The 27,596-nt window shown below is 42.5% G+C and overlaps 1 protein-coding gene across 2 annotated transcripts in view; it reads left to right on the plus strand.

The window, feature by feature from the left end:
• Positions 1 to 27,596, plus strand: part of LOC125428610 (gastrula zinc finger protein XlCGF26.1-like) — a 57,284-nt gene that overhangs the window by 2,459 nt on the left and 27,229 nt on the right. The window contains exons 2-6 of one of the 2 annotated variants that reach the window (XM_048489026.1): positions 198 to 318; positions 2,244 to 2,341; positions 4,002 to 4,131; positions 5,880 to 7,440; positions 19,990 to 21,166. In XM_048489026.1, the coding sequence (XP_048344983.1) occupies positions 198 to 318; positions 2,244 to 2,341; positions 4,002 to 4,131; positions 5,880 to 7,440; positions 19,990 to 21,166 (3,087 nt within the window). Of the gene's footprint in view, positions 1 to 197; positions 319 to 2,243; positions 2,342 to 4,001; positions 4,132 to 5,879; positions 7,441 to 12,383; positions 12,526 to 13,691; positions 13,822 to 15,438; positions 15,543 to 17,999; positions 18,130 to 19,757; positions 22,203 to 27,596 lie in introns of those variants that run through there. The other variant, XM_048489025.1, reaches the window with a different exon arrangement.

A 27,596-nucleotide genomic window follows, 5' to 3' on the forward strand; every position in this document is an offset into this window, starting at 1 on the left:
GAACCTTAATTCTGTGCAGTTTTCTGAACTTGTATTTCTTGGGGACTTTCATTATACTATAACTATCAAAAGCTAAAAAAACTGAAGCAATTTCCCTTGCTGTTATGTTAATTAGTTGACTGGCCAATGGAATCCTTGTTCATTCTTGAATGTTTTAGGACAGGCGTCAGTCATCTGATAATATTTTCCCCTTTCAGAGATCCTTTGAGGAGGTAGCTGTGTGCTTTACAGAGGAGGAATGGTCTCTGCTGGATCCAGGCCAAAGAAAACTCTTCTGGGAAGTAATGGAGGAAATGTACGAGTCCATGGCCTCTCTGAGTAAGGATATTTTCACTTTTATTGTGATTACAGAAGACAAAGGAAAGGATGGTGTCTCCCACTGATTTCAGGGGATGCTTCCTTTTGCCCCAGAGGAAAGAACCAAATTCCCACACCTGGAGATCTCATAGTGCCTGGGAATGAAAGCATTAAATACTTAGATGTTGTACAGAGAAATCTGCTGATAAAGAGGGCTCTGGCTTGGAGAGACTGACAATATCCAGTCAGCTTCCTGCTAGCAAATCCTTGCAGCTCCAGTTTTCTTCTTCAGCCTTTCTATTTCGGCATTGTGTGGTTCTCCAGTAGTCCTTTATTGAGTGAGGCTGATGGGAGACTTTTGAACGTCTTTTTCCTGGCGCATCAGGCCATGAAGCTGGCTGTGTTTAACTGTCATCCTTAGAATGTTCGTTCAGCCTGTCTGTCTGTGGCCTGAGGGCTTGGTATGCTCTTAGAATGTTCACTCAGATGGCCACAGATGAGCAGTGAAAACAGTAAATAGGTAATACTGTTAGGTAATACGAGTGGAAGTGAAACACATACACACTTTGCCGTGTGAGACATCAGGTGGGGTTCCTCCCCTCACACACTGGTAACTTTCACTCTCTGTGCCTCACCCACTGCTACCACACAACACACATACTCTCATACACATCCAGCTCATCCTCACACACCTCACTCTGCCCTCCCGCACGTCCAACCACCACTTACCCACTTCCTCACCCATATTCGCCACGGCTCTCTTTTACTAAAAGCGAGCTGGAGTTTGCCTTTTTCTTCTAAGAAAATCCACAGGGTGGGGGCGAACCAACACTGCCGGCTCCGCTTCTTTTGCACGTGGCCCCCTTTAAGAACCCAGGGAGCCTGGCCTCGATCTGAAAGCGCCTCACCCTGCCCTCTGCTGCCTGACTAGGGATCGGGCCCTGGGCTTGCCCCAGTTCTGCCTTACCCAAGCCAGGACTGTGCGTGTCAACCAGCCTCATGGACAACGGGATTCGCATTCTGGACAGTTCCGTTGTGGAATGGGAAGGGTTACCTTATACTAAAAAAACAAGACAGCACCATATAACGATGTGCATTGAAAAGGGAAAGAGGGATTCCATTTGACCACCCGAAAAGGCTATGCTGGGGATCATTGGACCTGCATGGACATCTGTGTGGGTTGCGGACTGTGATGAGAAGGACAATTGCCCCAGCAACGTGTGGCCAGGCCCGCTAGTAGAAATATAAAGTTAGAAGAGACCACAAAGGTCATTGGGTCCAACCCCCTGCCATGCAGGAACAGGCAATTAAAGCACTCCCAACAGATGGCCGTCCAGCCTCTGTTTAAAAACTTCCAGAGAAGGTCTTTTCTTATTATTGTGGAATAAGCCTTCTCAGTAGCAAAATGTTCTTAATGTAGCAAATGGGAGGAAAGTTTGTATTGAGTACTTCACATTAGTGAAGCAGAGAAAGGAAGAAAGAAGATGTACATAGGAAGCTGCCCCACACAGTGACAAACTATCAGGGGAATGTATTGTCGAAGGCTCTCATGGCTGGATTCAACTGGTTGTTGTGGGTTTTCCAGGCTGTGTGGCCATGGTCTGGTAATCTTATTCCTAACGTTTTGCCTGCATCTGTGGCTGGCATCTTCAGAGGTGTATCACAGAGACTTCGCTTGGTGATACACCTCTGAAAACGCCAGCCACAGATGCAGGCGGAACATTAGGAACAAGTTCTACCAGACCACAGCCACGTAGTCCAGAAAACCCACAACAACCAGATCAAGGGAACCTTCACTTCTTTGTTCCCAAATAATTTGGAGCCTTTTAAATTCCATTTAGGTGTAGTCGCATGGAACTACATTTCCAAGAAGACCTTACAAGCACCAGAGAGGTCAACTCTTAACTGCTTTAGAAGTTCACAGAGCATTCTTTTCTTTGCTTGAGGTGCAGAAGGAAAAATATGGAATGTGGAATTCCACGGGGCCTCTCTTCTTTCTTGTTTCCCACAACTGGAGGGAGAATTTTGTACCTCTGCAGGAAAGGTGAGTTTAGGATTTCCTCAGCCGCTCTTAGGCAAAAATAGTGGAGGGGAGAGAAGATGTATGAAGAAGAGGGAAAGGTGGCCAGAGAGAATAAGGGAGTGGTTTTCAAGGCAGAATTTGTGGAATGCGGAAGGCCATTTGTTTTCACTTGATAAATTTGTTTCAGGCAACTAGCTAAGGCTTGTTTTTTCTTAATAGCTAAATGGACCCCAGCAGCCTTCGCTGTTTGTTGTGACTGGCTTCCATAGTTCACTGCATCTGCAGTGTTCTTTTTTGCACACTTCAAGGGCTAAGCCCAAAAGAGGCCACATTTTGCCCCTATAATGGAAGTATTTAAAAGACCTACTGTTTTTTGTGGAGAGTGTGATTCCAGTTAGCGTCACCTTCAAGAAGATCTCTAAACTGGAAAATGGTCTCAAAATTACAATGGAGGGGATCTACTCCACCTTTCCTGTCTGTTCTTCTCCACCTTTCTGGCTTCTTAGGAGTAAACTGTTGCTTTCATTGCAAAAGACAGAGCAATATTCTGGGGCTAATGTGGGCCAGGATGTTTCTGTTCCCTTAATTTCTGGCATTGCAGTTCCCACTATCCTTCTGATGCTGGTGACCAATTTTGAGACTCCTTGCTTTCATTTTGTTATTGTAGATAGAATTAACCCCCCCTACTGCCACTTTGGCAATTTGTCTGCAGTCCTTATTATTAACTCCTAACTATTATTACTAACTAATTATTAACTAAAGAGGTCTTCAGCATAAACAGATGCATAAATTGAATTGTTATTATTAATAATAATTAATATAACAGCATTACATCATAAAAATCTTAAATTGTCTGCAATATGTTAGTCTTTGCCTTAAACAGCTTGTGTGCAACCCAAAATCTCTTGGGGTGATGACGTAATTTACTTGCAATCCAAATGTATGTTGTACAAACTGCAGTCATTCCACAACTCACAAAGATCTGGAAGGGTCTCTGAGGCAACTCTTTTGTGCAAGCTGTTTGTGTGCCCTGCATTCCTTATCTGTCACTAGATGTAAGCTTTAGGGTAACACAGAATGCCACTGCAAAGAAAAATGTTTAAAGCAGAAACCTTCTTTGGAAAAACAATGTATGTGTATTTCTAGAGATGCAAAAGGAGGTATTCCTAGGGTGAAATATGCAAGATACTATAGTAGGTACTACAGTCTTTTCCACCAAAAGATAAAATGTTATATTAATCTGCCACATCTTGGACCTTCTTTATTCTAGAATACTCCACTTAGGTCCTAGTCACTTGGAGACAGAACTAGGTAGGCACTAGGACTGAAGCAGATAATTCTAGAACAAAGGCCCAACATGTGGCAAATTAATACACAATTCTACCTTTATCTTTCACTGGAAAAGAGTATAGTACAGTCAATTGGGGGTTTTTCACATTTTTTTGGATGTGAGTTGTAAGGGAATTTGACCAACAGAAGTACTGTGCAATTTCAGAGTTTCTACTTCTTAAAGAGCATATTATAACTGTCAGACTCTGAAAACAAAACAGAGAATGCAATTTCCCTTGCCATCAATTTGATGTGTAGCGTTCTTTTAATCAATTGACTGATCGATGAGATTCTTCTTTCTGTTTTGAATGCTTGGGGATCGGCATATTTTGGCCATATTTTTTTCTTTCAGAGATCCTTAGTTTCCTTTGAGGAGGTAGCTGTGTTCTTCACGGAGGAGGAATGGGCTTTGCTGGATCCAGGCCAAAGAAAACTCCTTTGGGAAGTAATGGAGGAAAACTGTGAGACCGTGGCCTCTCTGGGTAAGGATCTTTGTGCTTTCATAGTAATCACAGAAGAGAAGTGAGGGGTGGCATCTTCCTTGGAACCTGTTTGATTACAGGACATACTTGCCTTTGCCAGAGAGGCAACAATGGAGCTTCCACAACCAAGGATCTTACAGCACCTGAAAAAGAAAGAATAAAATATATTGATGCTGTCTAGACAAATGTGACAACGAAGAGAGCTATGACTTGGAGAGATGGATGATATCCACTCATGTTCCTGCTAACAAGTCTTTTTGGTTTCTGTTCTCTTTTTGTCCTTTCCATTTTGACATGGAGCGGCTCTCCCACAGACCTTTGTTCGGGTGAGGAAAGTTCATAGGATGAGATCTGGAATATGTGTTGTCGAAGGCTTTCGCGGCCAGAATCACTGGGTTGTTGTGTGGTTTCTGGGCTGTATGGCCATATTCTAGTAGCATTTTCTCCTGAGGTTTTGCCTGGATCTGTGGCTGACATCTTCAGAGGATCCTCCCAAGGAATTCCAGAAAGGCGAAGAGAGCCTTTTTCTTCAAAACAACACACCCTTTTTAAGCCTCTAGTGAAGTGAAGCAAATTTAACATATAAAACAAAGATGTATTGAACATAAAGATGGAATTAGGAGATATTTCAACAAAATGGAAATTGGGGGGCTGTGTGGTTTCCGGGCTGTATAGCCCAGCACCCCAGTGATTCCGGCCATGAAAGCCTTCGACAATAGAATGGAAATTATTTAGGAGTAAACAATGTACAATCTTTGGTTTCAGTTGCAGGCACAGGATTTTATCAAGCTTTGTAGGTTTCTCAGTTTCTTACATGTTATGTTTCTTAAGATGGTGGAGTTTTGTCTTTAATCACTCTTAGACATTATTGACATGGATTGGTACCCTTTCACACAGTTCACATAGTCTCTCCACTGTTAAACACCCACTCCACAGAAATCTCCCTTGAGTTAAAGCGGATCACTGATACATTAGACAGGGAATCCTCTTCTGAGTACAATTTCCTTTCCAACTGGCTGAGTATAATTCCCTTTCCAACTGGCTTCTAACTCCCAGAAGATAAATTCCTTTCACTCTTCATTTATGGTTACTGTTTGTGTATTTTCTGATCTCAGTATACACTGACCCACAATATATTTTAGATCAGCTTTAATCTCTGATTGAAATTATCTCCCAAAGATTCACTTTACTCTTTATTTACAGTCACTATGGAAAGAGTCTCTCTCTATTCCACTTCAGCTTTGACTACTAAATAAACTTCCAGTATTTTCTGCTCTCAGCATACACTGACACGCAATATATTTCAGATCAGCTTTAATCTCTGATTAAAATTCTCTCCGTCTAGATTTACACACAGGTAAATATAGACTACCCTCACCTAAAGAATTGATGTTAACACGTTGGAATCCAGAAGCCATTAATCTTTTCCCTCTCAGAGAGATAACTCCATTTCTTAGCTTCTTCCTCCACCAATCATCACAGGTCAGCTTCCCCAATAAGAATCCTTCAAGGAAGATTTCCTTTCACACTCTGATTGCGCTTTGTTTTTGAATGCCTTTGAAACCTTATTTACCTGTGCAGTCCATCACACTTGTACTTCTCCTTTTCCTGATGTGTGCTTAAATGTTGATAAGGTTTTTCCAGACCCTTAACTCCCATTGTATAAAATATTATTGACCACTGACTGTACCTGCTAACCAGTGTTTGTATCGTTTAATTCTTATTTGATTTCTGCCTCTGTTTTGCAGTTGCAGATGTGAGGGAGTTGGTGAATGAGAAGGAATCTGGAAGGAGAATTGTGGGAAAAAGCAAACTGAACGTGGAAGGAAAATCTGGGGATCAAACAGTACCAAAGCGAAAATGCACAACCAAAAGCATTAAAACACATCAGAGCACTACAACATGCTGGAAAAAGTATAAATGCTTGGAATGTGGAAAAAGCTTCAGCAGCAGTAGTCTGTTTAAAAGACTTGAAAGGGAGAAGCCATATAAATGCTTGGAGTGTGGAAAGTGCATCTCACAGAATAGCTGCCTAACTGCACATAAAAAAATGCGTACAGAGGGGAAGCCATATAGGTGCTTGGAGTGTAGAAACTGCTTCTCTCAACATAGTGACCAAATGAAACATCAAAAGGTTCACACAGGGGAGAAACCATATAAATGTTTGGAGTGTGGAAAGTGCTTCTCTCAGAAAGGCAACCTAAATGTACATCAAAAGATTCACACAGGGAAGAAGCCATATAAATGTTTGGAATGTGGAAAGTGCTTCTCTCGGAATGACTACCTAACTGCACATCAAAAGATTCACACTGGGGAGAAGCCATACAAATGCTTTGAGTGTGGAAAGTGCTTCTCTTGGAATGTCAGTCTAACAGCACATCAACAGGTTCACATACGGGTGAAGCCGTATACATGCTTTGAGTGCGGAAAGTCCTTTTCTCAGAATCACTCCTTAAGAACATATCAAAAGGTTCACACAGGGAAGAAGCCATATAAATGCTTGGAGTGTGGAAAGTCCTTTTCTCAGAATCGTTCCCTAAGGACACATCAAAAAGTTCACACAGAGGAAAAGTCATATAAATGCTTGGAGTGTGGAAAGGGCTTCCCTTCGCATGTCAACCTAAGGGCACATCAGAGGATTCACACAGGGGTGAAACAGTATAAATGCTTGGTTTGTGGAAAGTGCTTCTATCAGAATGCCCATCTAACCGTACATCAAAAAGTTCACACTGGGGAGAAGCCATATAGATGCTTGGAGTGTGGAAAGTGTTTCTCTGAGAGTGGCTCCCTAAGAAAACATGAAAAGATTCACACAGGGGAGAAGCCATATAAATGCTTGGAGTGTGGAAAGTGCTTCTCTTGGAATGGCTCCCTAAGAGTACATGAAAAAGTTCACACCGGGGAGAAGCCATATAAATGCTTGGAATGTGGAAAGTGTTTCTCTGATAATGGCTCTCTAAGAACACATGGAAAGGTCCACACAGGGGCAAAGCCATATAAATGCTTGGAGTGTGGAAAGTGTTTTTCTCAGAATTGCTCCCTAAAAACACATCAAAAGCTTCACACAGGGGATAAACCATATAAATGCATACAGTGTGGAAAGTGTTTCTCCCAGAATGCCCACCTAACTAGACATCAAAAGGTTCACTCAAGGGAGAAGCCACATAAATGCTGGGAGTGTGGAAAGTGCTTCTCTGAGAATAGCAACTTAACTAAACATCAAAAGGTTCACACAGGAGACAAGCCGCATAAATGCTTGGAGTGTGGAAAGTGCTTCTCTCAGAAAAGCCACTTAACTAGACATCGAAAGCTTCATATAGGGAAAAAGCCATCTAAAATCTTGGAGCCTGGAAATTGCTTCTCTTGGAATGATCAACTAACCAGACATCAAAAGGTTCACATAGGGGAGAAATGATAGAAATTCCTGGAGTACGGGAAGGGATTCATTCATAGTCAACCATTAACATAAAATGTGTTTATTGCTTTAACAGTTGTGCATCACTTAAACAATTACACAGTCTGAAAGTGATGTTTGCTAGTTTTGTGTAAATTTAGTTCACTCAACTAAGCAAAAAATGTGACCATGCCTCAGGTTTCTAAATGAGTGTATCACTTTAACAGTTACCTGGTCTGAAACTGATGTTTGTTAGTTCTGTGTAAATTCACAATTTTGTCAATGTAAATTGTAATAATCATTTGTAGCCTAATTTCACAGTGTTTGGACTTTTTCATTTAGAGTCAAAGCATTACCGTACAGCATAAGATTCACAAAGGCAAAGAGACATTCAATTAAACTGGCTGTTGTGGGGTTTCCGGGCTTTTTTAGGGCCTTGGTTTGGTAGTTTTTGCTCCTAACGTTCCACCTACTCCAATCACAGCTAGCATAGAGCAAAATCAGTTCAAGTGACTAACCTTGCCAGTTTGTGGCCCTCACCTGTTTTATGTTAGCTGCTCTGGACGTGACTCATCTCAATGCCTATATCCTTCATTTTGTCTATCCCCCTTCCTTTTCCTCAACCAAATATATGTAGCATTTTTGATGAGCAAAACCTACGTATTTGTCTCTGTACTTTTCTCTAATGTGAGTGGATCACAAAGAGTGCCATAATTTTCTAGCGAGAGGCTAGAATGATTTGAAAAGGTGTCATATTGCGTCCCAGAATGATCTGAAAAAATGTCATAATTAAATGGTTGATCTGCCAGTTTGTAATTCTCACCTGTTTTATGGTAGCTGCCCTGGATGAGACCCATCTCTGTGCCCATTTCCCTCCTTTCTGTCCAGGCCCATATAGATCAGATTGAATTAATTCAATGGGTTGCTTAGAACATCTTTGGCTTTGCTTTGGAACTGAAGGCCAGGTTGCCTTTCCTTTGTACAACAGTCACACAATTGGTTATCATTGAGACAGTCTTTTATATTGATTCCTGTCACCAAGTTCTTGCTTTGTAATTTCAGGATGGCTTCTTTATCGCAATGAGCAAACCTCCTGTGCCAAAGCTCCAGGGACTTCGGATCAGAAGTTGTCTTGGCTATGCAGGCCTTTGGTTCCTGCCAATCCAGCTCAAATATTTCTTCGTGAACCTGTAGAATACAGCTCACCTTTGCACAAAACAATTCACACATTATTCTCTAATGTACAGTAAATCCTTTTTCCGAAAGTGTGGGCACACTCAGCAAGTTTGCTTTTAAATTGTCTGCAACAATTTCAGTTTCGTTGTTACCTAGCTGGCAATTTAAAGTAATTTTCCCTTTCCTTTTATCTGTACTTGGTTTCCATTGGTGAAATGCATATTGACTCCAGCATGTGTGTCCAATTCAACAGTTAATGTCATGTGTATGGATTGCACCGCTATCCATTAACCAAGGCCTATGATCCCCATTGGTTTGTGCTATGTGAGACAAAATAGTTGAATTGCTTTTTAGAGGAAAAATCCGTTTGTTTATGTAAAACAGCACCTTTGCTGTTTGCACCTCCATCTTAATTGTGTGGGCACTCTCTCTATAGGTGGCCTGACTTGTTACAATTGAAACAGAGAGGAGCGTTTCTCTTATCTCTGGGGTTGGGCCTCCTGTGATCAAATGGCTTAGTTCCTGCCCCTTTTAGTCTGGCCTCTGGGACCATGTAATTTGATTCATTTCTGCCTTTGTGCTCACAAAGGTAGTTCTGTTGTTTATGGAATTCAGACCTGGTGAGCACAAGAATCTCCTCAAAGGTAGAATTTTTTCCATTAAGCATTGAGACAGAAGCTGAGTATGTCTCAGGTAACGAGCTTCAGAGCAGTCCAATTTTTAATTCTTCTTGCAGAACTGTGCCAGCAGTTGCTAATTTATCGATTAGATTTAACAACCTTTCTATATGGCTTTCTGCATCTCCATTTTCCCGCAGTTTGATGGAAAATAGCTGCATAAACAAAGTAATCCTACTGCTGTGGCAGCAATAATATCTTTAGCAGTGCTTTGGCCTTTCACATATACTAATTGGGAATCGGGCAGTGTGCTAATAATTAAATTCATTGCCTTTCCATCTGCACTTTCCCATAGGGCCTTTCCATCACTGCTGAGAGGTTTTATCAGTATTTAAAGCAATATCGGCCTTTTTCTCTTCTAGTTGACGCTGAATTCTATAGAGCCAAGCATTAAAATTCTCACTAGTCAATTTTTCAAAGATCACCATTCTCTGAGCCATATCTGCATTCAAAAGGAATGGAAAATTTGCTCTGCATTCAGACACGCAGGAAAGCAAGATGTTAAAACTGTGCACGCACTCCTTTTGTTGCTAGCAGCCCCATGAACCATGCAAGAAGGGGGAAAATCAGTTCCAGCTCTGAAGTTCACGACCGTAGCTCTGAAGTTCACGACAATAGAAGTCACGACAGTAACAAGATGCCATAATGGCATGTTCATGTGCTTAGGAAACAAAAGGAGAATGAATGGCTATAGAGGGAGAAGGAGGAGGAAGCTAGTGGGCGGTCCCCAGGCCCAGACAAAGAGAGCAATCCCCAAGAGATAACCACATAGAAAGTACAGCACCCCCCAGTGTCCAGGCATGCAGAGTCGCTCATTTCAACACTTGTTTCACACCGGGAAAGGACAGAGTAGAAGCCGGAATGAGCCAAAACGCCCCCGAATGGGCATTAAACGAGTTAGAGGACCACAAAAAACTGTGGCATGCATAAGATGCACTTCAGAACTAAAATCTAGAACAAAAACCACAGACAGAACGAGCATTTATTAACCCTTTCAGGCCAAAAATGCCTTTGGAACAGCAAAAAAAGCCCGGAACGGGCATTAAACAAGTTGAAGGACCACAAAAAACTGTGGCATGCATAAGATACACTCCAAAATTACAATCAAGAACAGAAAACATAGAAAGAACATGCATTTATCAATCCTTTCCAGGCCAAAAATGCCTCCCGAACAGCAAAAAACGGTCCGGAATGACCCGGAACGAGAATTAAACGAGTTAGAGGACCACAAAAAACTGTGGCATACATTAGAGGCACTCCAGAATTACAATCTAGAACAGAAAACGCACAGCAAACCTGCCTCTTATGCCCTTACGGGCCAAAATGCCTTAATACCTAGGAAACGGACCGGAACAGCCCGGAACTGGCATCAAACAAATTAGAGGGCCACAAAAAACTGAGGCATGCATTAGAGGCACTCCGGAACTTTTCCTAGAAGGAAAAACACATCTGCCGCTCTTATCCTGTTCCGGGACAAAATGTTTTTGGAGCCAGAAAATAGCCCGGAATGGGCATCAAACGAATTAGAGGGCCACAACCAACTGTGGCTTGCATTAGAGTCACTTCAGAACTAGAATCTAGAACAGAAAATGCACGGCCAACCTGCCTCTCTTACCCCATTTCAGGCCAAACTGCTTTTAAAGCCAGGAAATGGCTCCAAACAGGCATTTTTGGCCTGAAAAGGGTTAATAAATGCACATTCTTTCTGTGTTTTTTTGCTCTAGATTTTAGTTCTGGAGTGCATCTTATGCATGCCACAGTTTTTTGTGTAACTCGTTTAATGCCCGTTTCGGGCTTTGTTGTTGTTGTTGTCGTTGTTTTGGAGGCATTTTTGGCCTGGAAAGGGTTAATGTGCAGTTTTTCTTCCAGATTGTAGTTCTGCGGTGCCCATTCCAGGCCTTTCCGCCTCGTTCCGGCTTTTAACCTGTTCCCAGAAAAACAACAAGAATAAGAACATAAGAACATAAGAACATAAGAACATAAGAACAAGCCAGCTGGATCAGACCAAAGTCCATCTAGTCCAGCTCTCTGCTACTCGCAGTGGCCCACCAGGTGCCTTTGGGAGCTCACATGTAGGATGTGAACGCAATGGCCTTCTGCGGCTGTTGCTCCCGATCACCTGGTCTGTTAAGGCATTTGCAATCTCAGTTCAAAGAGGATCAAGATTGGTAGCCATAAATCGACTTCTCCTCCATAAATCTGTCCAAGCCCCTTTTAAAGCTATCCGGGTTAGTGGCCATCACCACCTCCTGTGGCAGCATATTCCAAACACCAATCACACGTTGCGTGAAGAAGTGTTTCCTTTTAGGAGTCCTAATTCTTCCCCCCAGCATTTTCAATGAATGCCCCCTGGTTCTAGTATTGTGAGAAAGAGAGAAAAATTTCTCTCTGTCAACATTTTCTACCCCATGCATAATTTTATAGACTTCAATCATATCCCCCCTTAGCCGCCTCCTCTCCAAACTAAAGAGTCCCAAACGCTGCAGCCTCTCCTCATAGGGAAGGTGCTCCAGTCCCTCAATCATCCTTGTTGCCCTTCTCTGCACTTTTCCTATCTCCTCAATATCCTTTTTGAGATGCGGCGACCAGAACTGGACACAGGACTCCAAGTGCGGTCGCACCACTGCTTTATATAAGGGCATGACAATCTTTGCAGTTTTATTATCAATTCCTTTCCTAATTATCCCCAGCATAGAGTTTGCCTTTTTCACAGCTGCCATGCATTGAGTTGACATTCCCATGGAACCATCAACTAAGACGCCTAAATCCCTTTCCTGGTCTGTGACTGATAGCACTGACCCCTGTAGCGTGTAGGTGAAGTTTGGATTTTTTGCCCCTGTGTGAATCATCGCTACATACACCTGAGCCCGTTTTGCTGGCATGGGGATGGGCAGGGAAAGTTTCCTTCCCCATCCCCTTCTGTTCTTGCCCCGGCTCTGGCTGTTGCAGGGAACTACATTTCCTAGAAGACGTTGCGAGCACCAAAGAGGTCAGCCCTGCTTTTCCCAGGCGTCGTGCGCCGGAGGCAGGTTTTTCATTAAAGGGAAGGAGGAGATTTGGGGGACTATGGAGTCCAACAGGGCCTGTCTTCTTCCTCGCTCTCCTCGGCTGGAGGGAGAATCTGGCTTTTGCACGTCTGCAGGAGAGGTGAGCTGAGGATTTCATAAAGCTAATCTTGGGCAAGAAGGGGGGAGGGGAGAAAAAATAGGGGTGAAATGGAGAGGAAGAGGTGGCCGGAAAGCAGCAAGAGGCCGGTTTCCCGGGCGAGATCTGCTTCCACCCCCTTGAATGTGCTCCTGCCACCAGCCCGGGCTTGCTTTGTTCTTCGCAGCCGGACGGACCCTGATCTGACCCAACAGGACTCATGGGCCTCTTCCGCACATGCAGAATAATGCACTTTCAACCCACTTTCAATGCAGTTTGCTGCTGGATTTTAGCAAAACCCACTTGCAAAAAATTGTGAAAGTGGATTTAAAGTGCATTATTCTGTTCTTTCTGCTCCTCTCCTCCTTCCCCCCCCACCCCCACTTGCTCCTTCCACTGTTGTCTCCTGGTGGAAAACCAGATAGTGAAAACCTTAAATAGTTTATCTTGCTTTTATTGAGGCTCCTAATTTTCATTTTGTTATAGCTCAATAATCTCCCCATTTAGTAATGTTTCTGTTCTGTGTTTCTATTCTGTGACATTGAAAATCTGTTGAGATGATACAGTAGCCCACTTTCAGTTCAAGACCATGTTGTACAAATGGCAGTGATTCCAAAGTACACAGGTATCCAGAAGAGTCTCTGAGGGGTTGCAGGTTTGTTCTAGCTGTTTTGAGTCCGGCTTCTCTTACCTGCCAAGTTCCTAGGATCACAGGACATGGTGTGAAGAGACCTTGGGTTTATTAGGGGGGCAAGTAGAAAGAAAAATGACCTTAATTAGGTCAGGTGATGTTTGCCAAGCTGAATGCAAGCTTTCTAGTAACACAGAATGCCTCTTCAGTCAAAACTGTATACAGCAGAACCCTTCTGTGGGAAAACATTATCACCTATTTCTGGCGTTAAATATGCAAGACAGTGTAGTAGACAGTGGTATACAATTAGTCAAAGGTTTTTTTTCATTTAATGGAACTTGACTACAAAAAGTTTGGTTCTGTGAAGTTTTCTGAATTTATATTTCTTGGAGACTTTCATTATAACTTTCAGAGGCTAAAAAACAAGCAATTTTCCATGCTGTTGTATCAATTAGTTGAGTAGCCGATAGAATCCTTTTTAAATTCTTGAATGCTCAGGGATAGGAATCAATCATCTGACAATATTTTCCCATTACAGAGATCCATAGTGTCCTTTAAGGAGGTAACTGTGTGCTTCACAGAGGATGAATGGGCTCTTCTGGATGCAAGCCAAAGAAAACTGTTCTGGGAAATTGCGGAGGAAACCTATGAGACTGTGGCCTCTCTGAGTAAGGATGTTTTCACTTTTATTGTGATCATAGAAGACAAGGAAGGGGATGACATCTCCCTTTGTCCCTCTTGATTTCTTCCCTTTGTCCTAGAGGAAAGAACCAAATTCCCACACCTGGGGATCTCATAGTAGTGCCTGGAAAAGAAAATATTAATCACTTAGATGTTATAGAGAAATCTTGTTGATGAAGAGGGCTCTGGCTGGGAGAGACTGACAATATCCAGTCAGCTTCCTGCTAGCAAATCCTTGCAGCTCCTGTTTTCTTCATCATCTTTTCTATTTTGGCGTTGAGTGGTTCTCCAGTAGTCCTTTATTGAGTGAGGCTGATAGGAGACAAGGAATGGCCTTGTTGATTTGAGTAGGCCAGAGGAGAGATCTTGGCTGAGTGGCAGAGCTCCAGTTCCAAGTCTCAAAAGTCTGGATTTTAATCCCTGACACTGGGGAAAGTGTTTAGATCTGAGGCTCTTTGGTTGCAGGACTGGGAAAGCCCCCTGCCTGATGCTATCCCAAGGCACCACCCCTTGGAGCAGAATCAGCTGAACGTACTGTCATTATTTATTACATTTACATCCACCTGCCTAGGCAGGGATCGGAGTAATTAACATCATAAATCCAATAAAATACATCAACCAATTGATAACAATAAAACCAGAGTGAATATCTAAAATAATGATGCCTAAGGCCCACACACTAAAACAACACATATGTTGTGATTCTAACCAAGGTTGCGAGTCAGAGAACAAAAACATATCCAACTTGACTGGTGGCTGAAAGGGAAGCTGGTGGGAAGGCTGGAGGCAAGGGGGCAAGGGTCCAGGTGAGCAGGTTAAAAATATAGTCGGTGGAAAACTGTTACTGTCCTGACCCATAAGAAGATCTTTGTCTTGCAAGCCCTTCAAAGCTGGGTGAGGTCTTTAAACACCCAGATCTCCTTCAAAATTTGCTTCCATTGCCAATAGTGGAAGGGTGGCATAGTGCTCATCTCTGCCAGGATGTTCTGATTCAATTCCTTTTTGGAACTGCAAGTCGTATGATCATCCTGAAGCAGATGGCCAGTTTTAGACACTTGGCTTTATGATTTGATGAGGAGTTATATCTTTCACCATCAATTTCAGAAGCAGTTGTGGTGGAGAGAAGTCTGGGGATTGCCTGTTCCTGGATGTTCCAATTCTTTCCATGTTTGACATGGCTTTTGATGGGAAGGGGAAGGAGACACTTTATTTTCCTCTGCATCGCCTGTTCCACACTTTCCTTTTTCTTATTGTGATATAAGCCTTCTCCTCAGTGGCAAGATGTTCTTAGCATAGCAAATGTAATGAAGTTGGGTCACTACTATGAGGTAAGTGTTGTACTGAGCTTGAAGAGGACAGAAATCATTGAAGCAGAGAGTGTGAGAACACAAGTAGATTTATTCCTATGCATAGGAAGCTGCTCTACACAGTGACAAATGAGCACGGGAACCTTCTCTTCTATGTTCCCAGATAGTTTGGGGGCTTTGTAATTCCACTTAGGTTTAGTTGCATGGAATTCTATTTCGGAGAAGTCCTAGCAAGCACCAGAGAGGTCAGTTCTATCTGTTTTAGGTGTTCACAGAGCATTGTTTTCTTTTCTCAAGGTGCAGAAGGAAAAATATGGAATGTGGAATCCCACAGGGTCTCTCTTCTTTCTTGTTTCCCACAACCAGAGGGAGACTTTGGCTTTTGCACCTCTTCAGGAAAGGTGAGTTTGGGATTTCCTCAGCAGCTGTTTGGCAAAAATAGAGGGAGAGGAGAAAGAAAATATGTGTGAAGGGGAGTGAAAGAGGAAGAGATGACCAGAGGGAAGAGTGAGAGAGAGATTTCTCGGGGAGTATCTGAGGGGCACTCAAGACCTTTTGTTTTTACTGACATGAATGTGTTTTAGGCAAACAGCCTGGGTTTGTTTTATTCTTTTTTATTTTTTCAATATTTTTTTATAACTGACACACTACAAGATGGTGAACCAGCCACTCTATAAAGAATTAAAACGATAAATAAAGAAAAATAGAATGTCACCCTCAATCCCCCCAAATATTTATCCCATTATATACAGTGACTATATAGCCACACATATATATGTATTTTGTTGCTCATCCTAGTCTTCTAATGAACCTCTGCTATTTTTTGATGGAGTGACAAGCTTGGTAGACGAAGGGAATGCTGTGGACGTAGCACACCTTGATTTTAGTAAAGCTTTTGACAAGGTGCCCCATAATGTTCTTGAAAGTAAGCTAGTGAAATGTGGACTAGACAATGCTTCTATTAGATGGATGTGTAATTGGTTGACTGACCGAACTCAAAGGGTGCTCATCAATGGTTCATCTTCATCGTGGAGAGAAGTGACTAGTGGGGTGCCACAGGGTTCTGTCCTATTCTGGCCCAATCCTATTCGTTATTTTTATCAGCGACTTAGATTATGGAATAGAGGGCTTGCTAATCAGTTTTGCTGATGATACCAGAATAAAAGGGGTAGCTAATACCCCAGAGGACAGAGTCAGAATTCAAAATGACCTGGACAGGTTAGAGAGCTGGGCCAAAGCTAACAAAATGGATAAATGAAAGATATTACACTTAGGCAGAAAAAATGAAATGCACAGATATAGGATGGGTGACACCTGAATTTACATGTGAAAGGAATATGGAAGTCTTAGTAGACCACAAACTGAACTTGAGTCAGCAGTGTGATGTGGCGGCCAAGAAAGCCAATGCAATTCTGGGCTGTATCAGTACAAGTATAGTGTCTAGATCAAGGGATGTAATTGTACCTCTCTATTCTGCATTGGTTAGACCTCACCTGGAATATTGTGTACAGTTCTGGGCACCTCAATTCAAAAAGGATATTGACAAGCTGGAACATATCCAGAGGAGGGTAACCAAATAAAAGGAATGGAATCCATGCCCTACAAGGAGAGACTTAGGGAGCTGGGTATGTTTAGCTTGGTGAAGAAAAGGTTAAGAGGTGACATGATAACCATGTTTAGATATTTGAAGGAATGTCATGTTGGTGAGGGAGCAAGTTTGTTTTCTGCTGCTCCAGAGACTAGGAACAGGAGTAATGGGTTCAAGGTGATGGAAAAGAGATTCCACCTAAACATCAGGAAAAACTTCCTGACAGTAAGGGCTGTTCGACAGTGGAATGCACTGCCTCAGAGTGTGGTGGAGTCTCCTTCTTGGGAGGTTTTTAAAGAGGCCATCTGTCAGGAGTGCTTTGATTGTGTGTTCCTATATTGCAGGGGTTTAGACTTGATGGCCCTTGGGGTCTCTTCCAACTCTATGATTCTGTATTGTCCCATTGCCAAGATGGTGTTCGGCAGGCTTCAGTGGCCAGACTTCACCCAGTGCTCCTCACCCCTCCATTCCACAACACCTTTCTCTCTTGTGGCTCCATTTAATTAATGGAGCCACAGTGGCTCAGTTAGAGCACCTGAGCAAAAAGGAGACAACAGGGTCATCTTTCCTTCTGGAGAGCAACAGCCATTCATGGTGCCAGAAGCTGGAAGTCTGGTTTGTTTTATTTTTAACAGATGGATCCCTAGTCTGACCTGGCAGGGTTCATTGTCTGTTCTGACTGACCTCCATGGCTTACTGCATTGTAATGTTCTCTTTTTTTTTTTTGCATGCTTCGAGGGCTAAACCCAAAAGAGGCATCTGGTTACACCTACTGTTGCTTCCTCTAGAGTGTGATTCCATTTTGCATCACGCTAAAAAAGATCTCTGGATTGGAAACTGGTCTCAAGGGTTGTTTTGAAATGGAGGGGATCTATTCTACCTTTCCTGTTTGTTCTTCTCCATCTTTCTGGCTTCTCAGAAGTAAACTGTTGCTCAGAAGTAAACTGTTGCAAAAGAGCAGAGGGATATTCTGGGGCCAGAATGTTTCCATTCCCTTCATTTTTGGCATCACAGATCCCACAGTGTTCTTGATGCTGGTAGCCAATTTTGAGGCTCCTATCTTTCATTGTATTATTCTAGATAGAAAAAATCCCCCCCTCTTGCCATCTTAGCAATTTATCTGTAGTACATATTATTAACCTCATATGACCAGATGTCTTGAGCATGAAGAGATGCATAAGAAGAAAAATGAGCATTACAACATCATAAAAATCTTAAATGCACAGGGACCGCAATAGATGATCGACTTGGCCATATTTTCTTATTTCAGAGATCCCCAGTTTCCTTTGAGGAGGTAGCCGTGTTCTTCACAGAGGAGGAATGGGCTTTGCTGGATCCAAGTCACAGAAAACTCTTTTGGAAAGTGATGAAGGAAAATTGTGAGACCGTGACCTCCCTGGGTAAGGATCTTTGTCCTTTTATGGTGATCATGATAGAGAAAGGAGGGGGTGACATCTTCCTTTGAACTTCTTTGATTACAGAGCATACTTCCCTTTGCCAGAGAGGAAGGTACAGAGCGTTCACAGCCAGGAATCTGACATTACGTGAAAAAGAAAGAATAAAATATATTGATGCTGTAAAGAAAAATGTGTCAGTGAAGACACATTGGGAGACATGGATGATGTTCAGATGTTCCTGCTAGAAGTCTCTGTGGCTTCTGTTTTCTTCTTTGTTCCTTTCATTTTGATGTGGAGTGACTCTCCCACACTCCTTTGTTTGAGTGAGGGAAGTTCACAGTAGGAGGTTTGGAATGGCTTTGCTGATATGACTGCGCCAGAGGAGGTGCCTTAGCCAAGTATCAGAACTCCAGTTTTGTATCTCAAAAGTCCATGTTCTAATCCATGGCATTTGAAAAGGTTTAGACAAGAGGGTCTTTGCTTGCAAGATTAGGAAAGGTGCCTGTCAAAGTCCATTCTGAGGGACCACCCTGTGGAGTGAAATCAACCAACCTTGATGTAAATTTGTTGGCAGAATCTTTGTGGAGGGGAAAATGGGCATTGAATGTAAAGTATGTGGTATGTGTGGAAAGAGAAACCAGGAGAAGAATGAGGATTTGGGAAACGGAGTTGGTTTTTTTTTTCTAGGGTTGCCAGATACTGTCAGCAACCAGTAGGGGTTGTGATGCTTACAAGCAGCATACTGGGGTTTAGGCAAGGCACCTTCAATGCACACTGGAAATGATATAATTGTGTTGCTGGTGATGTGAAGACACTCTGGTATTTGGGCAAAAACTCTATAGTAGAAACTGTATTTACCATAGAAATTTTGCACAGTACCAGAGTGTCTGTATCACTGGCGACATGATGGTTCTAATTGAGTTGAATATTGGAAGTGATGTCACCTGCAACACAGGCCTTGTTTGCTGTCAATAAGCATCCCTGCTGGCCCACTGAGGAAATTTGACCATGTCACCCATATTTCTCTCCTGTTGGGTCCAAAAGCAGCTTACATCATTATATTCTACTCCATTTTATCCTGCCAAGCAGGTCTGGCTGGAAGGGTATGACTAGTTCTAAGTCTCAGAAGCCTCCATGGGAGAGTCCTGGGTATTCCCAGTTGGGTTCCTTAGATCCTTGTCAGATGCTGTAACCACTGTACCATATTGGTTCTGTTATCAAAGGGAAACTGCCTTTGTTTTGTATGATAAAGGGCATTTTCCAGCCTCCTTGTCTGTTCTGTTTCCTGGCTTCTCACAAATAAATCTTTGCTTCCATATTCACTAGATACACCTGACCGCTTCCTTTGCCAATCCTATAGCTCACCTCACTCTCAATATTGCCTTCACTCATTGAGTGCAGTGGCTAGTATTGTTCTTTTCTCCATTTTATTCTCTTCACAATCCTGTGAGATGGGTTTCCTCCCTCTTTCTTTGATCACATATTTCTCCTTTTCCTGATGTGTGGTTAAATATTGGGGAGGCCTTTCCAGTCCCTTAGCTCTCATTGATTAAAATATTTTTATCGCTGACTTACCTGCTAGCTGTTGTCTGTACTGTTTAATTCTTATTTGATTTCTGCCTCTTTTGCAGTTGCAGATGTGGGGGAGTTGATGAGTGAGAAGGAATCTTCAAGGAATATTGTGGGGAAAAGCAGCAATCTGCAAGTAGAAGCAAAATCTGGGCATCAAATGGTACCAAAACCAGAATGCGCGAAGAAAAATGTTAAAACACATCAGAATAGTACAACATGCTTGAAAAGGTATAAATGCTTGGACTGTGGAAAGAGCTTCCACAGCATTAGTGTGCTAAAAAGGCATGAAAGGATACATTCAACAGAGAACCCATATAAATGCTTGGCATGTGGGAAGTGCTTTTCTCAGAATAGCCGCCTAACTGCGCATCAAAAGGTTCACACAGGGGAGAAGCCATATAAATGCTTGGAGTGTGGAAAATGCTTCTCTCAGAGTAGCCACCTAATTGTACATAAAAAAGTTCACACAGGGGAAAAGCCATATAAATGCTTGGAGTGTGGAAAGTCCTTTTCTCAGAATTGCTCCCTGAGAACACATCAAAAGGTTCACACAGGGGAGAAGCCGTATAAATGCTTGGAGTGTGGAAAGTCCTTTTCTCAGAATTGCTCCCTGAGAACACATCAAAAGGTTCACACAGGGGAGAAACCATATAAATGTTTGGAGTGTGGAAAGTGCTTCTCCTATCGTGGGTATCTAACTGTACATGGAAAGGTTCACAGAGGGGAAAAGCCATTTAAGTGCTTAGAGTGTGGAAAGTGCTTCTCTTGGAATGCCAGTCTAACTGCACATCAAAAGCTTCACACAGGGAAGAAACCGTATGAGTGCTTGGAGTGTGGAAAGTCCTTCTCTTACAGCAGCTCCTTAACTGTACATAAAAAGGTTCACAGAGGGGAGAAGCCATATAAATGCCTGGAATGTGGAAAGTGCTTCTACAGGCATTTCAGACTAAGTGCGCATCAAAAGGTTCACCGAGGGGAGAAGCCACATAAATGCTTGGAGTGCGGAAAGTGCTTCTCTCAGAAAAGTCGCCTAATTGTACATAAAAAGGTTCACACAGGGGAGAAGCCATATAAATGCTTTGAGTGTGGAAAGTGCTTCTCTCAGAATCGCTCCCTAAAAACACATCAAAAGGTTCACACAGGGGAGAAGCCACATAAATGCTTGGAGTGTGGAAAGTGCTTCTCTCAGAATCGCTCCCTAAGAATGCATCAAAAAGTTCACACAGGGGAGAAGCCATATAAATGCTTGGAGTGTGGAAAGTGCTTCTCTCAGAATCGCTCCCTAAGAATACATCTAAAGGTTCACACAGGGGAGAAGCCATATAAATGCTTGGAGTGTGGAAAGTGCTTCTCTTGGAATGGCCAACTAACTAGACATCAAAAGGTTCACACGGGTGAGAAGCCATATAAATGCTTGAAGTGTGGAAAATGCTTTTCTCAGAATTACTTGCTAAGTAGACATCAAAAGGTTCACAGAGGGGAGAAGTCATATGAATTCCTCGGGTGGTTCATTCAGAGTCAACCAATTCTCAATGTGATGTTTGTTAGTTCTGTGTAAATTCACAGTACTTTTGTCAATGTAAATTGTAAAATCTTTTAGCCTAATTTCACAGTATTTTCAGTTTTTTTCATTCTGAGTCAAAGCATTACCTTAAACTATAAGATTCCTGGAGGCAAAGAGCTATCCAATTACCCTGGCTGTTCTAAGTTTTCCAGACTGTGCCTGTGGTCTGGTAGTTTTTGCTCCTAACATTTCACCCACTTCCAATCACCAATAGCATTGATGAAAACCAGTTAATTATAGAAGTACATGCCTTAGCAAGAGAATATTATGGATTAAGAAGGGAGAGATTTAAAGCATCAAAATAAATAAAAAGATGAAAATCTGATATTCTGATATGTAGCTTGCAAGAACTGTGACTAGTAGCTAATGACAATAATAATATGTTAATGTTTATTTTGTATTAATATATTTGATTATTAGAATTCATTTGTGACTTTATAGAAAATAATTTATAATAACTGTTTTAGCTCTCTAGCACTTAAAAGTTCGTTAGAACAAATCCATTTTCTCTTTTACCTTATTGCCTCTCTTTTATTTTCTGTTGGTATTGAATTAAAAAAAACCAATATATGAATGATAATTGCCTGGTATTGAAGCAGTTTCAGAAAAGGAAGAGGTGCTAAAGATCATATTGCAAATTTGCATTGCTTACTGAAGCATACGAGAGAATTTCAGAAGAAAATCAGGTTATGGATTTCAACAAAGCATTTGACTGAATGGAAAGGAAAACTTTGACCAGTTTTTAAAAAATGGATTTGCCTCAGTATTTGATTATTTTGCTGTATAACCTGTACTCTGGACAAGAGGCTACTGTAAGGACAGAACATAGAGAAACATAATGGTTTCCAGTTGGCAAATGTGTCAGATAAGGGTGTTGTTTTTTTTTCTGGATGGGGCCGGTAGTGATTGAGGTGATCAAGATAATACATCCCAACCATTAGTTTTGTTGCAATATTCAATTATTCTGGATTTTTTTTCTCCCCACACAGCCTTGTCTGGATGCTGGGTAGAAGGAATGTTTTGCATCTTTTCTGTGTCAAAACTGAAGGTGATAATAGTTGTTGGAATGAATGTAGCTGCATTTCAGGGGGAATATACTGTTTTTCCATTTACATGGGTCAATATAACAACTCCTTAGTTAGCAAATTTTCTGCCACCTCCATACTTGCAAAAAAATCCCTCCCACCACCACTACATTTATCTTACTATGGTTCCATAGTTCAAACAAGATTGTCACTACTTGGTATGGCATGCACGATTCCTGCAGCAACTGAGACCCAGTCTCTGTCAGTAACATTTCGAAGCACACCAGGGTTTGTCCAGTAAACTCACACCAACTTATAAAATAGAACTTTATTAGGAAAGTTTTGGAAAAGGATTAAAACAAGCAGCATACAAAACCTGATCTTCAGACCAGGCAAAACCCTGCATAGGTTGCTGCATAAATTTTCTGTAGTCTCTCACCCCCTGCACAGCCAGTGTACTTAGCAAGTCTGCCAGTTCTCCTGAAGTATGTGGCCACAGAATCTGAAGGTAGGCACTGTCAGGTACATCATAACTGCCGCATGCTGTTTCAAAGAGCATCAGGAAAGCAAGCACATCTTGCTGCACATGGTACCTGGAGAACTTCATCTAGTCCCGTTGAGCTTCAGGCTCCTTTACCACCTGTGCCTTTAGTAAGCCCATAGTAGCCTGCTGGCATTGCACAAACCTTTTCAGCATCATCTTCCTGCCCTCCTCTTTGCCTCCTGGTCCCTGTTCTTTGCTGAATCCAGTTCTACCAGTGTTCCCTTGCTGGTTCTCAGATTCCTTTCCTGCCCTGGGACATTTCCAGGCAACACAGGATCATGTGGGGACCTCACAGAAGCTGCATCGTTCTCCCCATCTGCTTCTCACCCACTGTAACTGTACAGGTGGGCATTGCTTCCTGTTAAGCCATTACCTGAGCAGAGTTGTCTTTTCCACTTACAGAGTTCCTCAAAGAAACTTGAATACTCAGAAGCTCCTCCTCCATATCCAAGATATTTGTTTCAGAGTTTGGAACTGTATCATCTATTTTTGCTGTCCCAAGCACATTCAACTGTTGCTATTTAGGCCTCGCTGCAGTTGGTTTTACCCTGGTCTCCATCCCTGACTACTTTAAATAACAAACCTGTACACAGTTAAGCCGAAGCTGCATTCAGTAAAAATTACTTCTGAGTAAACTAGACCAGATCCCGCAGGCTGCCACCATGTAGACATGACACCTAGCCTCTGTCAGTAATGTTTCTAAGCATACCAGGGTTTGACCAGTAAACTCACCCAACTTGTATAAAACAAAGCTTTATTAGGAAAGTTCAGGAAGGTGTTTAAAACAAACAGAATTCTAGCTTGGCAATAATCGGACACAAGAAAACTTTTTCTTTCGGTATACTCACAGGGTCCTTTACAGCCTAGATAACCTTGAGGTAAGAACAATATTCTCTCTGGCAGCATAACACAGAGGTAGAAAAGGAATGAGGTGATTTGCTATTACAGTACAGAAGTCTACTAAACACTGGTGACCCCAACTGACCAATCCAGGGGCTGCCCGGACCAAACTTTCCAGACTTTGAGTGAATGATTCCACCCAACAAGAAGGAGAGGCTGGATGGCCATCTGACAGGAGTGCTTTGGTTGTGTGTTCCTGCATGGCAGGGGGTTGGACTTGATGGCCCTTGGGGTCTTTTCCAACTCTATGATTCTTTGGATACTTTCTTGATAATTCCCACTGGGTGCCAGGTGTCCTGCCAAGATAAATCTCTCCTCTGAGAGGATACGATGTCATGACACTGCCACACTACCATAGTTTTAGCCTGTGTTTTCCAGGTTTTAATTAAGAACTTTTCAGTCAATAGACCCATACAAAATGCAAAATACAAGCCAAGCATCAGATTAACGCACACAGCCAAATAAAACAATAATATTTAACCCCTAAATATCTGAGTGTTAAAAACAATTGGTGTCTAACAGTCCCTGATTCTTTCTACTAAACACCTCCGCTAAAAATTTGCTACTACCAAGGTGATATGAGGACTCTTATCCTTTAATAAGAATTATTGTGCTAGGCTGGACAGAATTTGTGCTTAACCTTGTCAATAATGGAAGAATCCACCAATGTAACTCACGCACATAGTGTCTGTAAATTAAAATAATGTGCAACTGGAATTCAGGCTCATGAATGTTATAAGTGCACAGTCTGTACTGGCACAGAGCCCCTGCATATCTTCCTTGGAGGACTTCAGACAGAACGACATATTGGACAATTGTTAAGTTCTTTAAATAATCAGCATAGTAAAAGGACGTAGCTTAACTGATGTTAAAGAAGGAAAGATTGCATATGGAGTGGGAGTGCATCAGATGAAATACCCCACAATCTTTGTTTAACTGACTTGAGTGCTACATCATCGCACAGTTGGACTAAAAAGGGACAAACAGATTGAACTAAGCTGTATGGCCAATTTAGCAGACGCCAATAGCTGGTATCTTCGAGATTCGAGGCAAGAGAAGATATTCAGTTGCACCAGGGTGGGTAAATTTGCCTGTGGAGTATAACCAGGTCAATAAGTCGGCAGGCCTGAATAGAGTAGAGTAATAATGAATGGTTTGAGACCCAGATAGTTAAACAGCCAGGGAAGCACGAAGAAGTACAGTCTTGGCCTTGCCTCTTTGCCTCATGGTCATCCAAAAGAAACAAAGCCAAGATACTTCTATTCAGATGCTCCCAACAGTGACCTTGCTATCTACAGGGTTACCCCAGGCTAGTCTTCATTGTTACTCATAATTTCTATTCAGATGCCCCTCAACTATTGGACTGGTTGCCGCCTTTGTTACTCACAGGCAAGGTTTCCCACCCACCCTGGATACACTCCAACAGATATATATTCTACCTGCTTTTCCAACATCAGATCTCTGAAGATGCCAGCCACAGATGCAGGCTAAACGCCGTGAGAATGCTGCTAGAACACGGCCATACAGCCCGGAAACCACACAGCACCCAAGTGATTCCGGCCGTGAAAGCCTTCGACAATAGATTGAACTAACTTACGCATGTCCCTTCACCCAGCCATCAACGATAATCCTAAAATAAGCCAGAGCCTGATGGCACTTAACCCACAAGCAGGGCATGGAACCAACAGTCTCTCATTAAGTGTCTGCCTCCCAGCAACAGGCAGTAATAACTCCATGTTGTCTAAACAGGAGAAAAATCTGAATCCAGTAGTACCTTAAAGACCAACAAAAATTTGCCAGAGTATATGATTTCACGAGTCAAAGCTCACTTCATCTCATCAGATACACTTTGTCTGGACATGGAGGTTCCATTAAGCCAATAGTGGACCTGTCCCATGGGGGTGGGGGATCTGTCCCTCTTTTTAAAAGCCCTTAAAGTAAATTGCATGGTGTGGCACTGAGTTCTAAACATCACCTTCGACCTTCTTTTCTGTCTTGAATTTATTTGTGGCAGTAAATAACATGGAATCTAATTTTATTCTTCATATCGTACTATAAATAGCTATTTAGGTGCCAGATTCCGTCACTACTAAAGCTTTCATGGCGGGAGTTTTAAAAGTAGGTGAGCTACTGGCAACCTGTTAAGGGCAACATTTTCTTTAAACCTGAAGCCAACTCTGTATTTAACAAGCAGTGGTGGAAAATCCTCGCCAGGTAACGCCTTCCCAGAGAAGGCGACGACGACACTCTTCTTGGTAAACAGCTGCTGAAAGCGGCCGCTAATTGTATTCTAGGTTAGGAATAGAATAGAATAGAATTTTATTGGCCGTGGCGTGACTTGACGGCGAAATTTTGTCTCCGTGCATATGTTTCAGTGTACAAAAGAAAAAATACATTTGCCGCGAATCATAAGGTACAGCACTTTAATGAATGTCACATAGGTCTAAAGCAATCAGAAAAAAAAAAAAAAAAAAAAATCAATCAATAGTGGTAATAAAACATAAAATGTAAAATCATAAAAATAAAATGAACGTCAGCAACAGGCTATAGTCTGTACAATTGGGAGGAGGATAATAGGAATGATTTCGGAAGTTAGTAATTATATAAATAAAATATATAATAAAATGAAGCTCTTTTGACATTATCGAGGGAATTATTGTTTAACAGAGTGATGGCATTCGGGAAAACCGTTCTTATGCGTCTAGTTGTCTCGCGTGCGCTCTGGCAGCGACGTTTAGGAGGGTAAGAGTTGAAACAGTTTGCGTCCGGTAGATGCGAGGGGTCAGTAAATATTTTCACCCTTTTGACCCGTGCAGTATACAGGTCCCTCAATGGAAGGCAGGTTAGCAGCAATTGTTTTTTCTGCAGTTCTGATTATTCTCTGAAGTCTGTGTCGGATGCGGATCCAAATCCGAATCCAGATCTCTTTCGCATTTAGACGAGCTGCGGAAAAGGGGGGGATTCACTCCGATTCCTAGAGAGGCCGGTGGGTGAAACGCGACCCTAGTGATGTCAAGGGCTAGTCCGGCCTCTTCCTGCGTTGTTCCCTCCCTCCGTTTCCTTTGTCGTGTCAGAAGTTCGGATTTCTAGGAGCCAGAGAAGTCAGCCCTGGGAGAGAGGCCGCCGAGACGTGAGTACGAAGATCGGCTCCGTACCCATTTCTCCCCGCCCTTCCTCGCCCTCCTTTCTTGCCTGCCGCTTCTATCTCGTCTCACGTAAACTAACAAAATCGCAGATTCTTTCCGCTTTCCCATTGCGTGAAAGGCGCGCTCATGCAATAAGCCCCAAACACCCTTTAATGAGCTGCTGGAAGGTGTCGGCCAGTCCAAGTCCCCGGACTTTGCGGTGCAAAGAAAGGCGGTGGGGCGCCCACTCTATCCATGACGTTTTCCTGCCGGCTTGCAAGCAGCTTCCCTTCGCTCTGAGCAGGCGGCACCTCTTTAGCGCATACCACGCGGGATAAGAAGCCGCTAGCGCCCTTACCAGCGCCTCAGCAATTTGGCGGGGTAGACGTTTCGACCGGCACGCCGAGGCTAAAAGCGCAGAGTTCTGACGACGAAGAGGGGTGGTTTTGTTGTTGTTGTTATGCTTCCCCGAGAGAGGCGGCATAGCAGTTTCCAAAAAGAAATCAGTGTTTTTGGAGTGGGTCGTAAGAACGTGCCCCGAGGTTCTGTGGGTTTTGTTTTTAATAGATTAAGGATCTAAGGAACTTTTTTCTTTGTTCCCCGTCACTTTTGTGTCTGTAAAAAGAAAACGGAACGATCGTGCAGTACCGCTGGCTAGTGCTGATGACAAATGCCCCTGATTTTGCCATTATTTTCTACCTCCTCTCCTTTACCACCCATTTGCTCTTTCCACATCATAT

The sequence above is a fragment of the Sphaerodactylus townsendi genome, linkage group LG03, assembly GCF_021028975.2.
Source record: "Sphaerodactylus townsendi isolate TG3544 linkage group LG03, MPM_Stown_v2.3, whole genome shotgun sequence".
Lineage (NCBI taxonomy): Eukaryota > Metazoa > Chordata > Lepidosauria > Squamata > Sphaerodactylidae > Sphaerodactylus > Sphaerodactylus townsendi.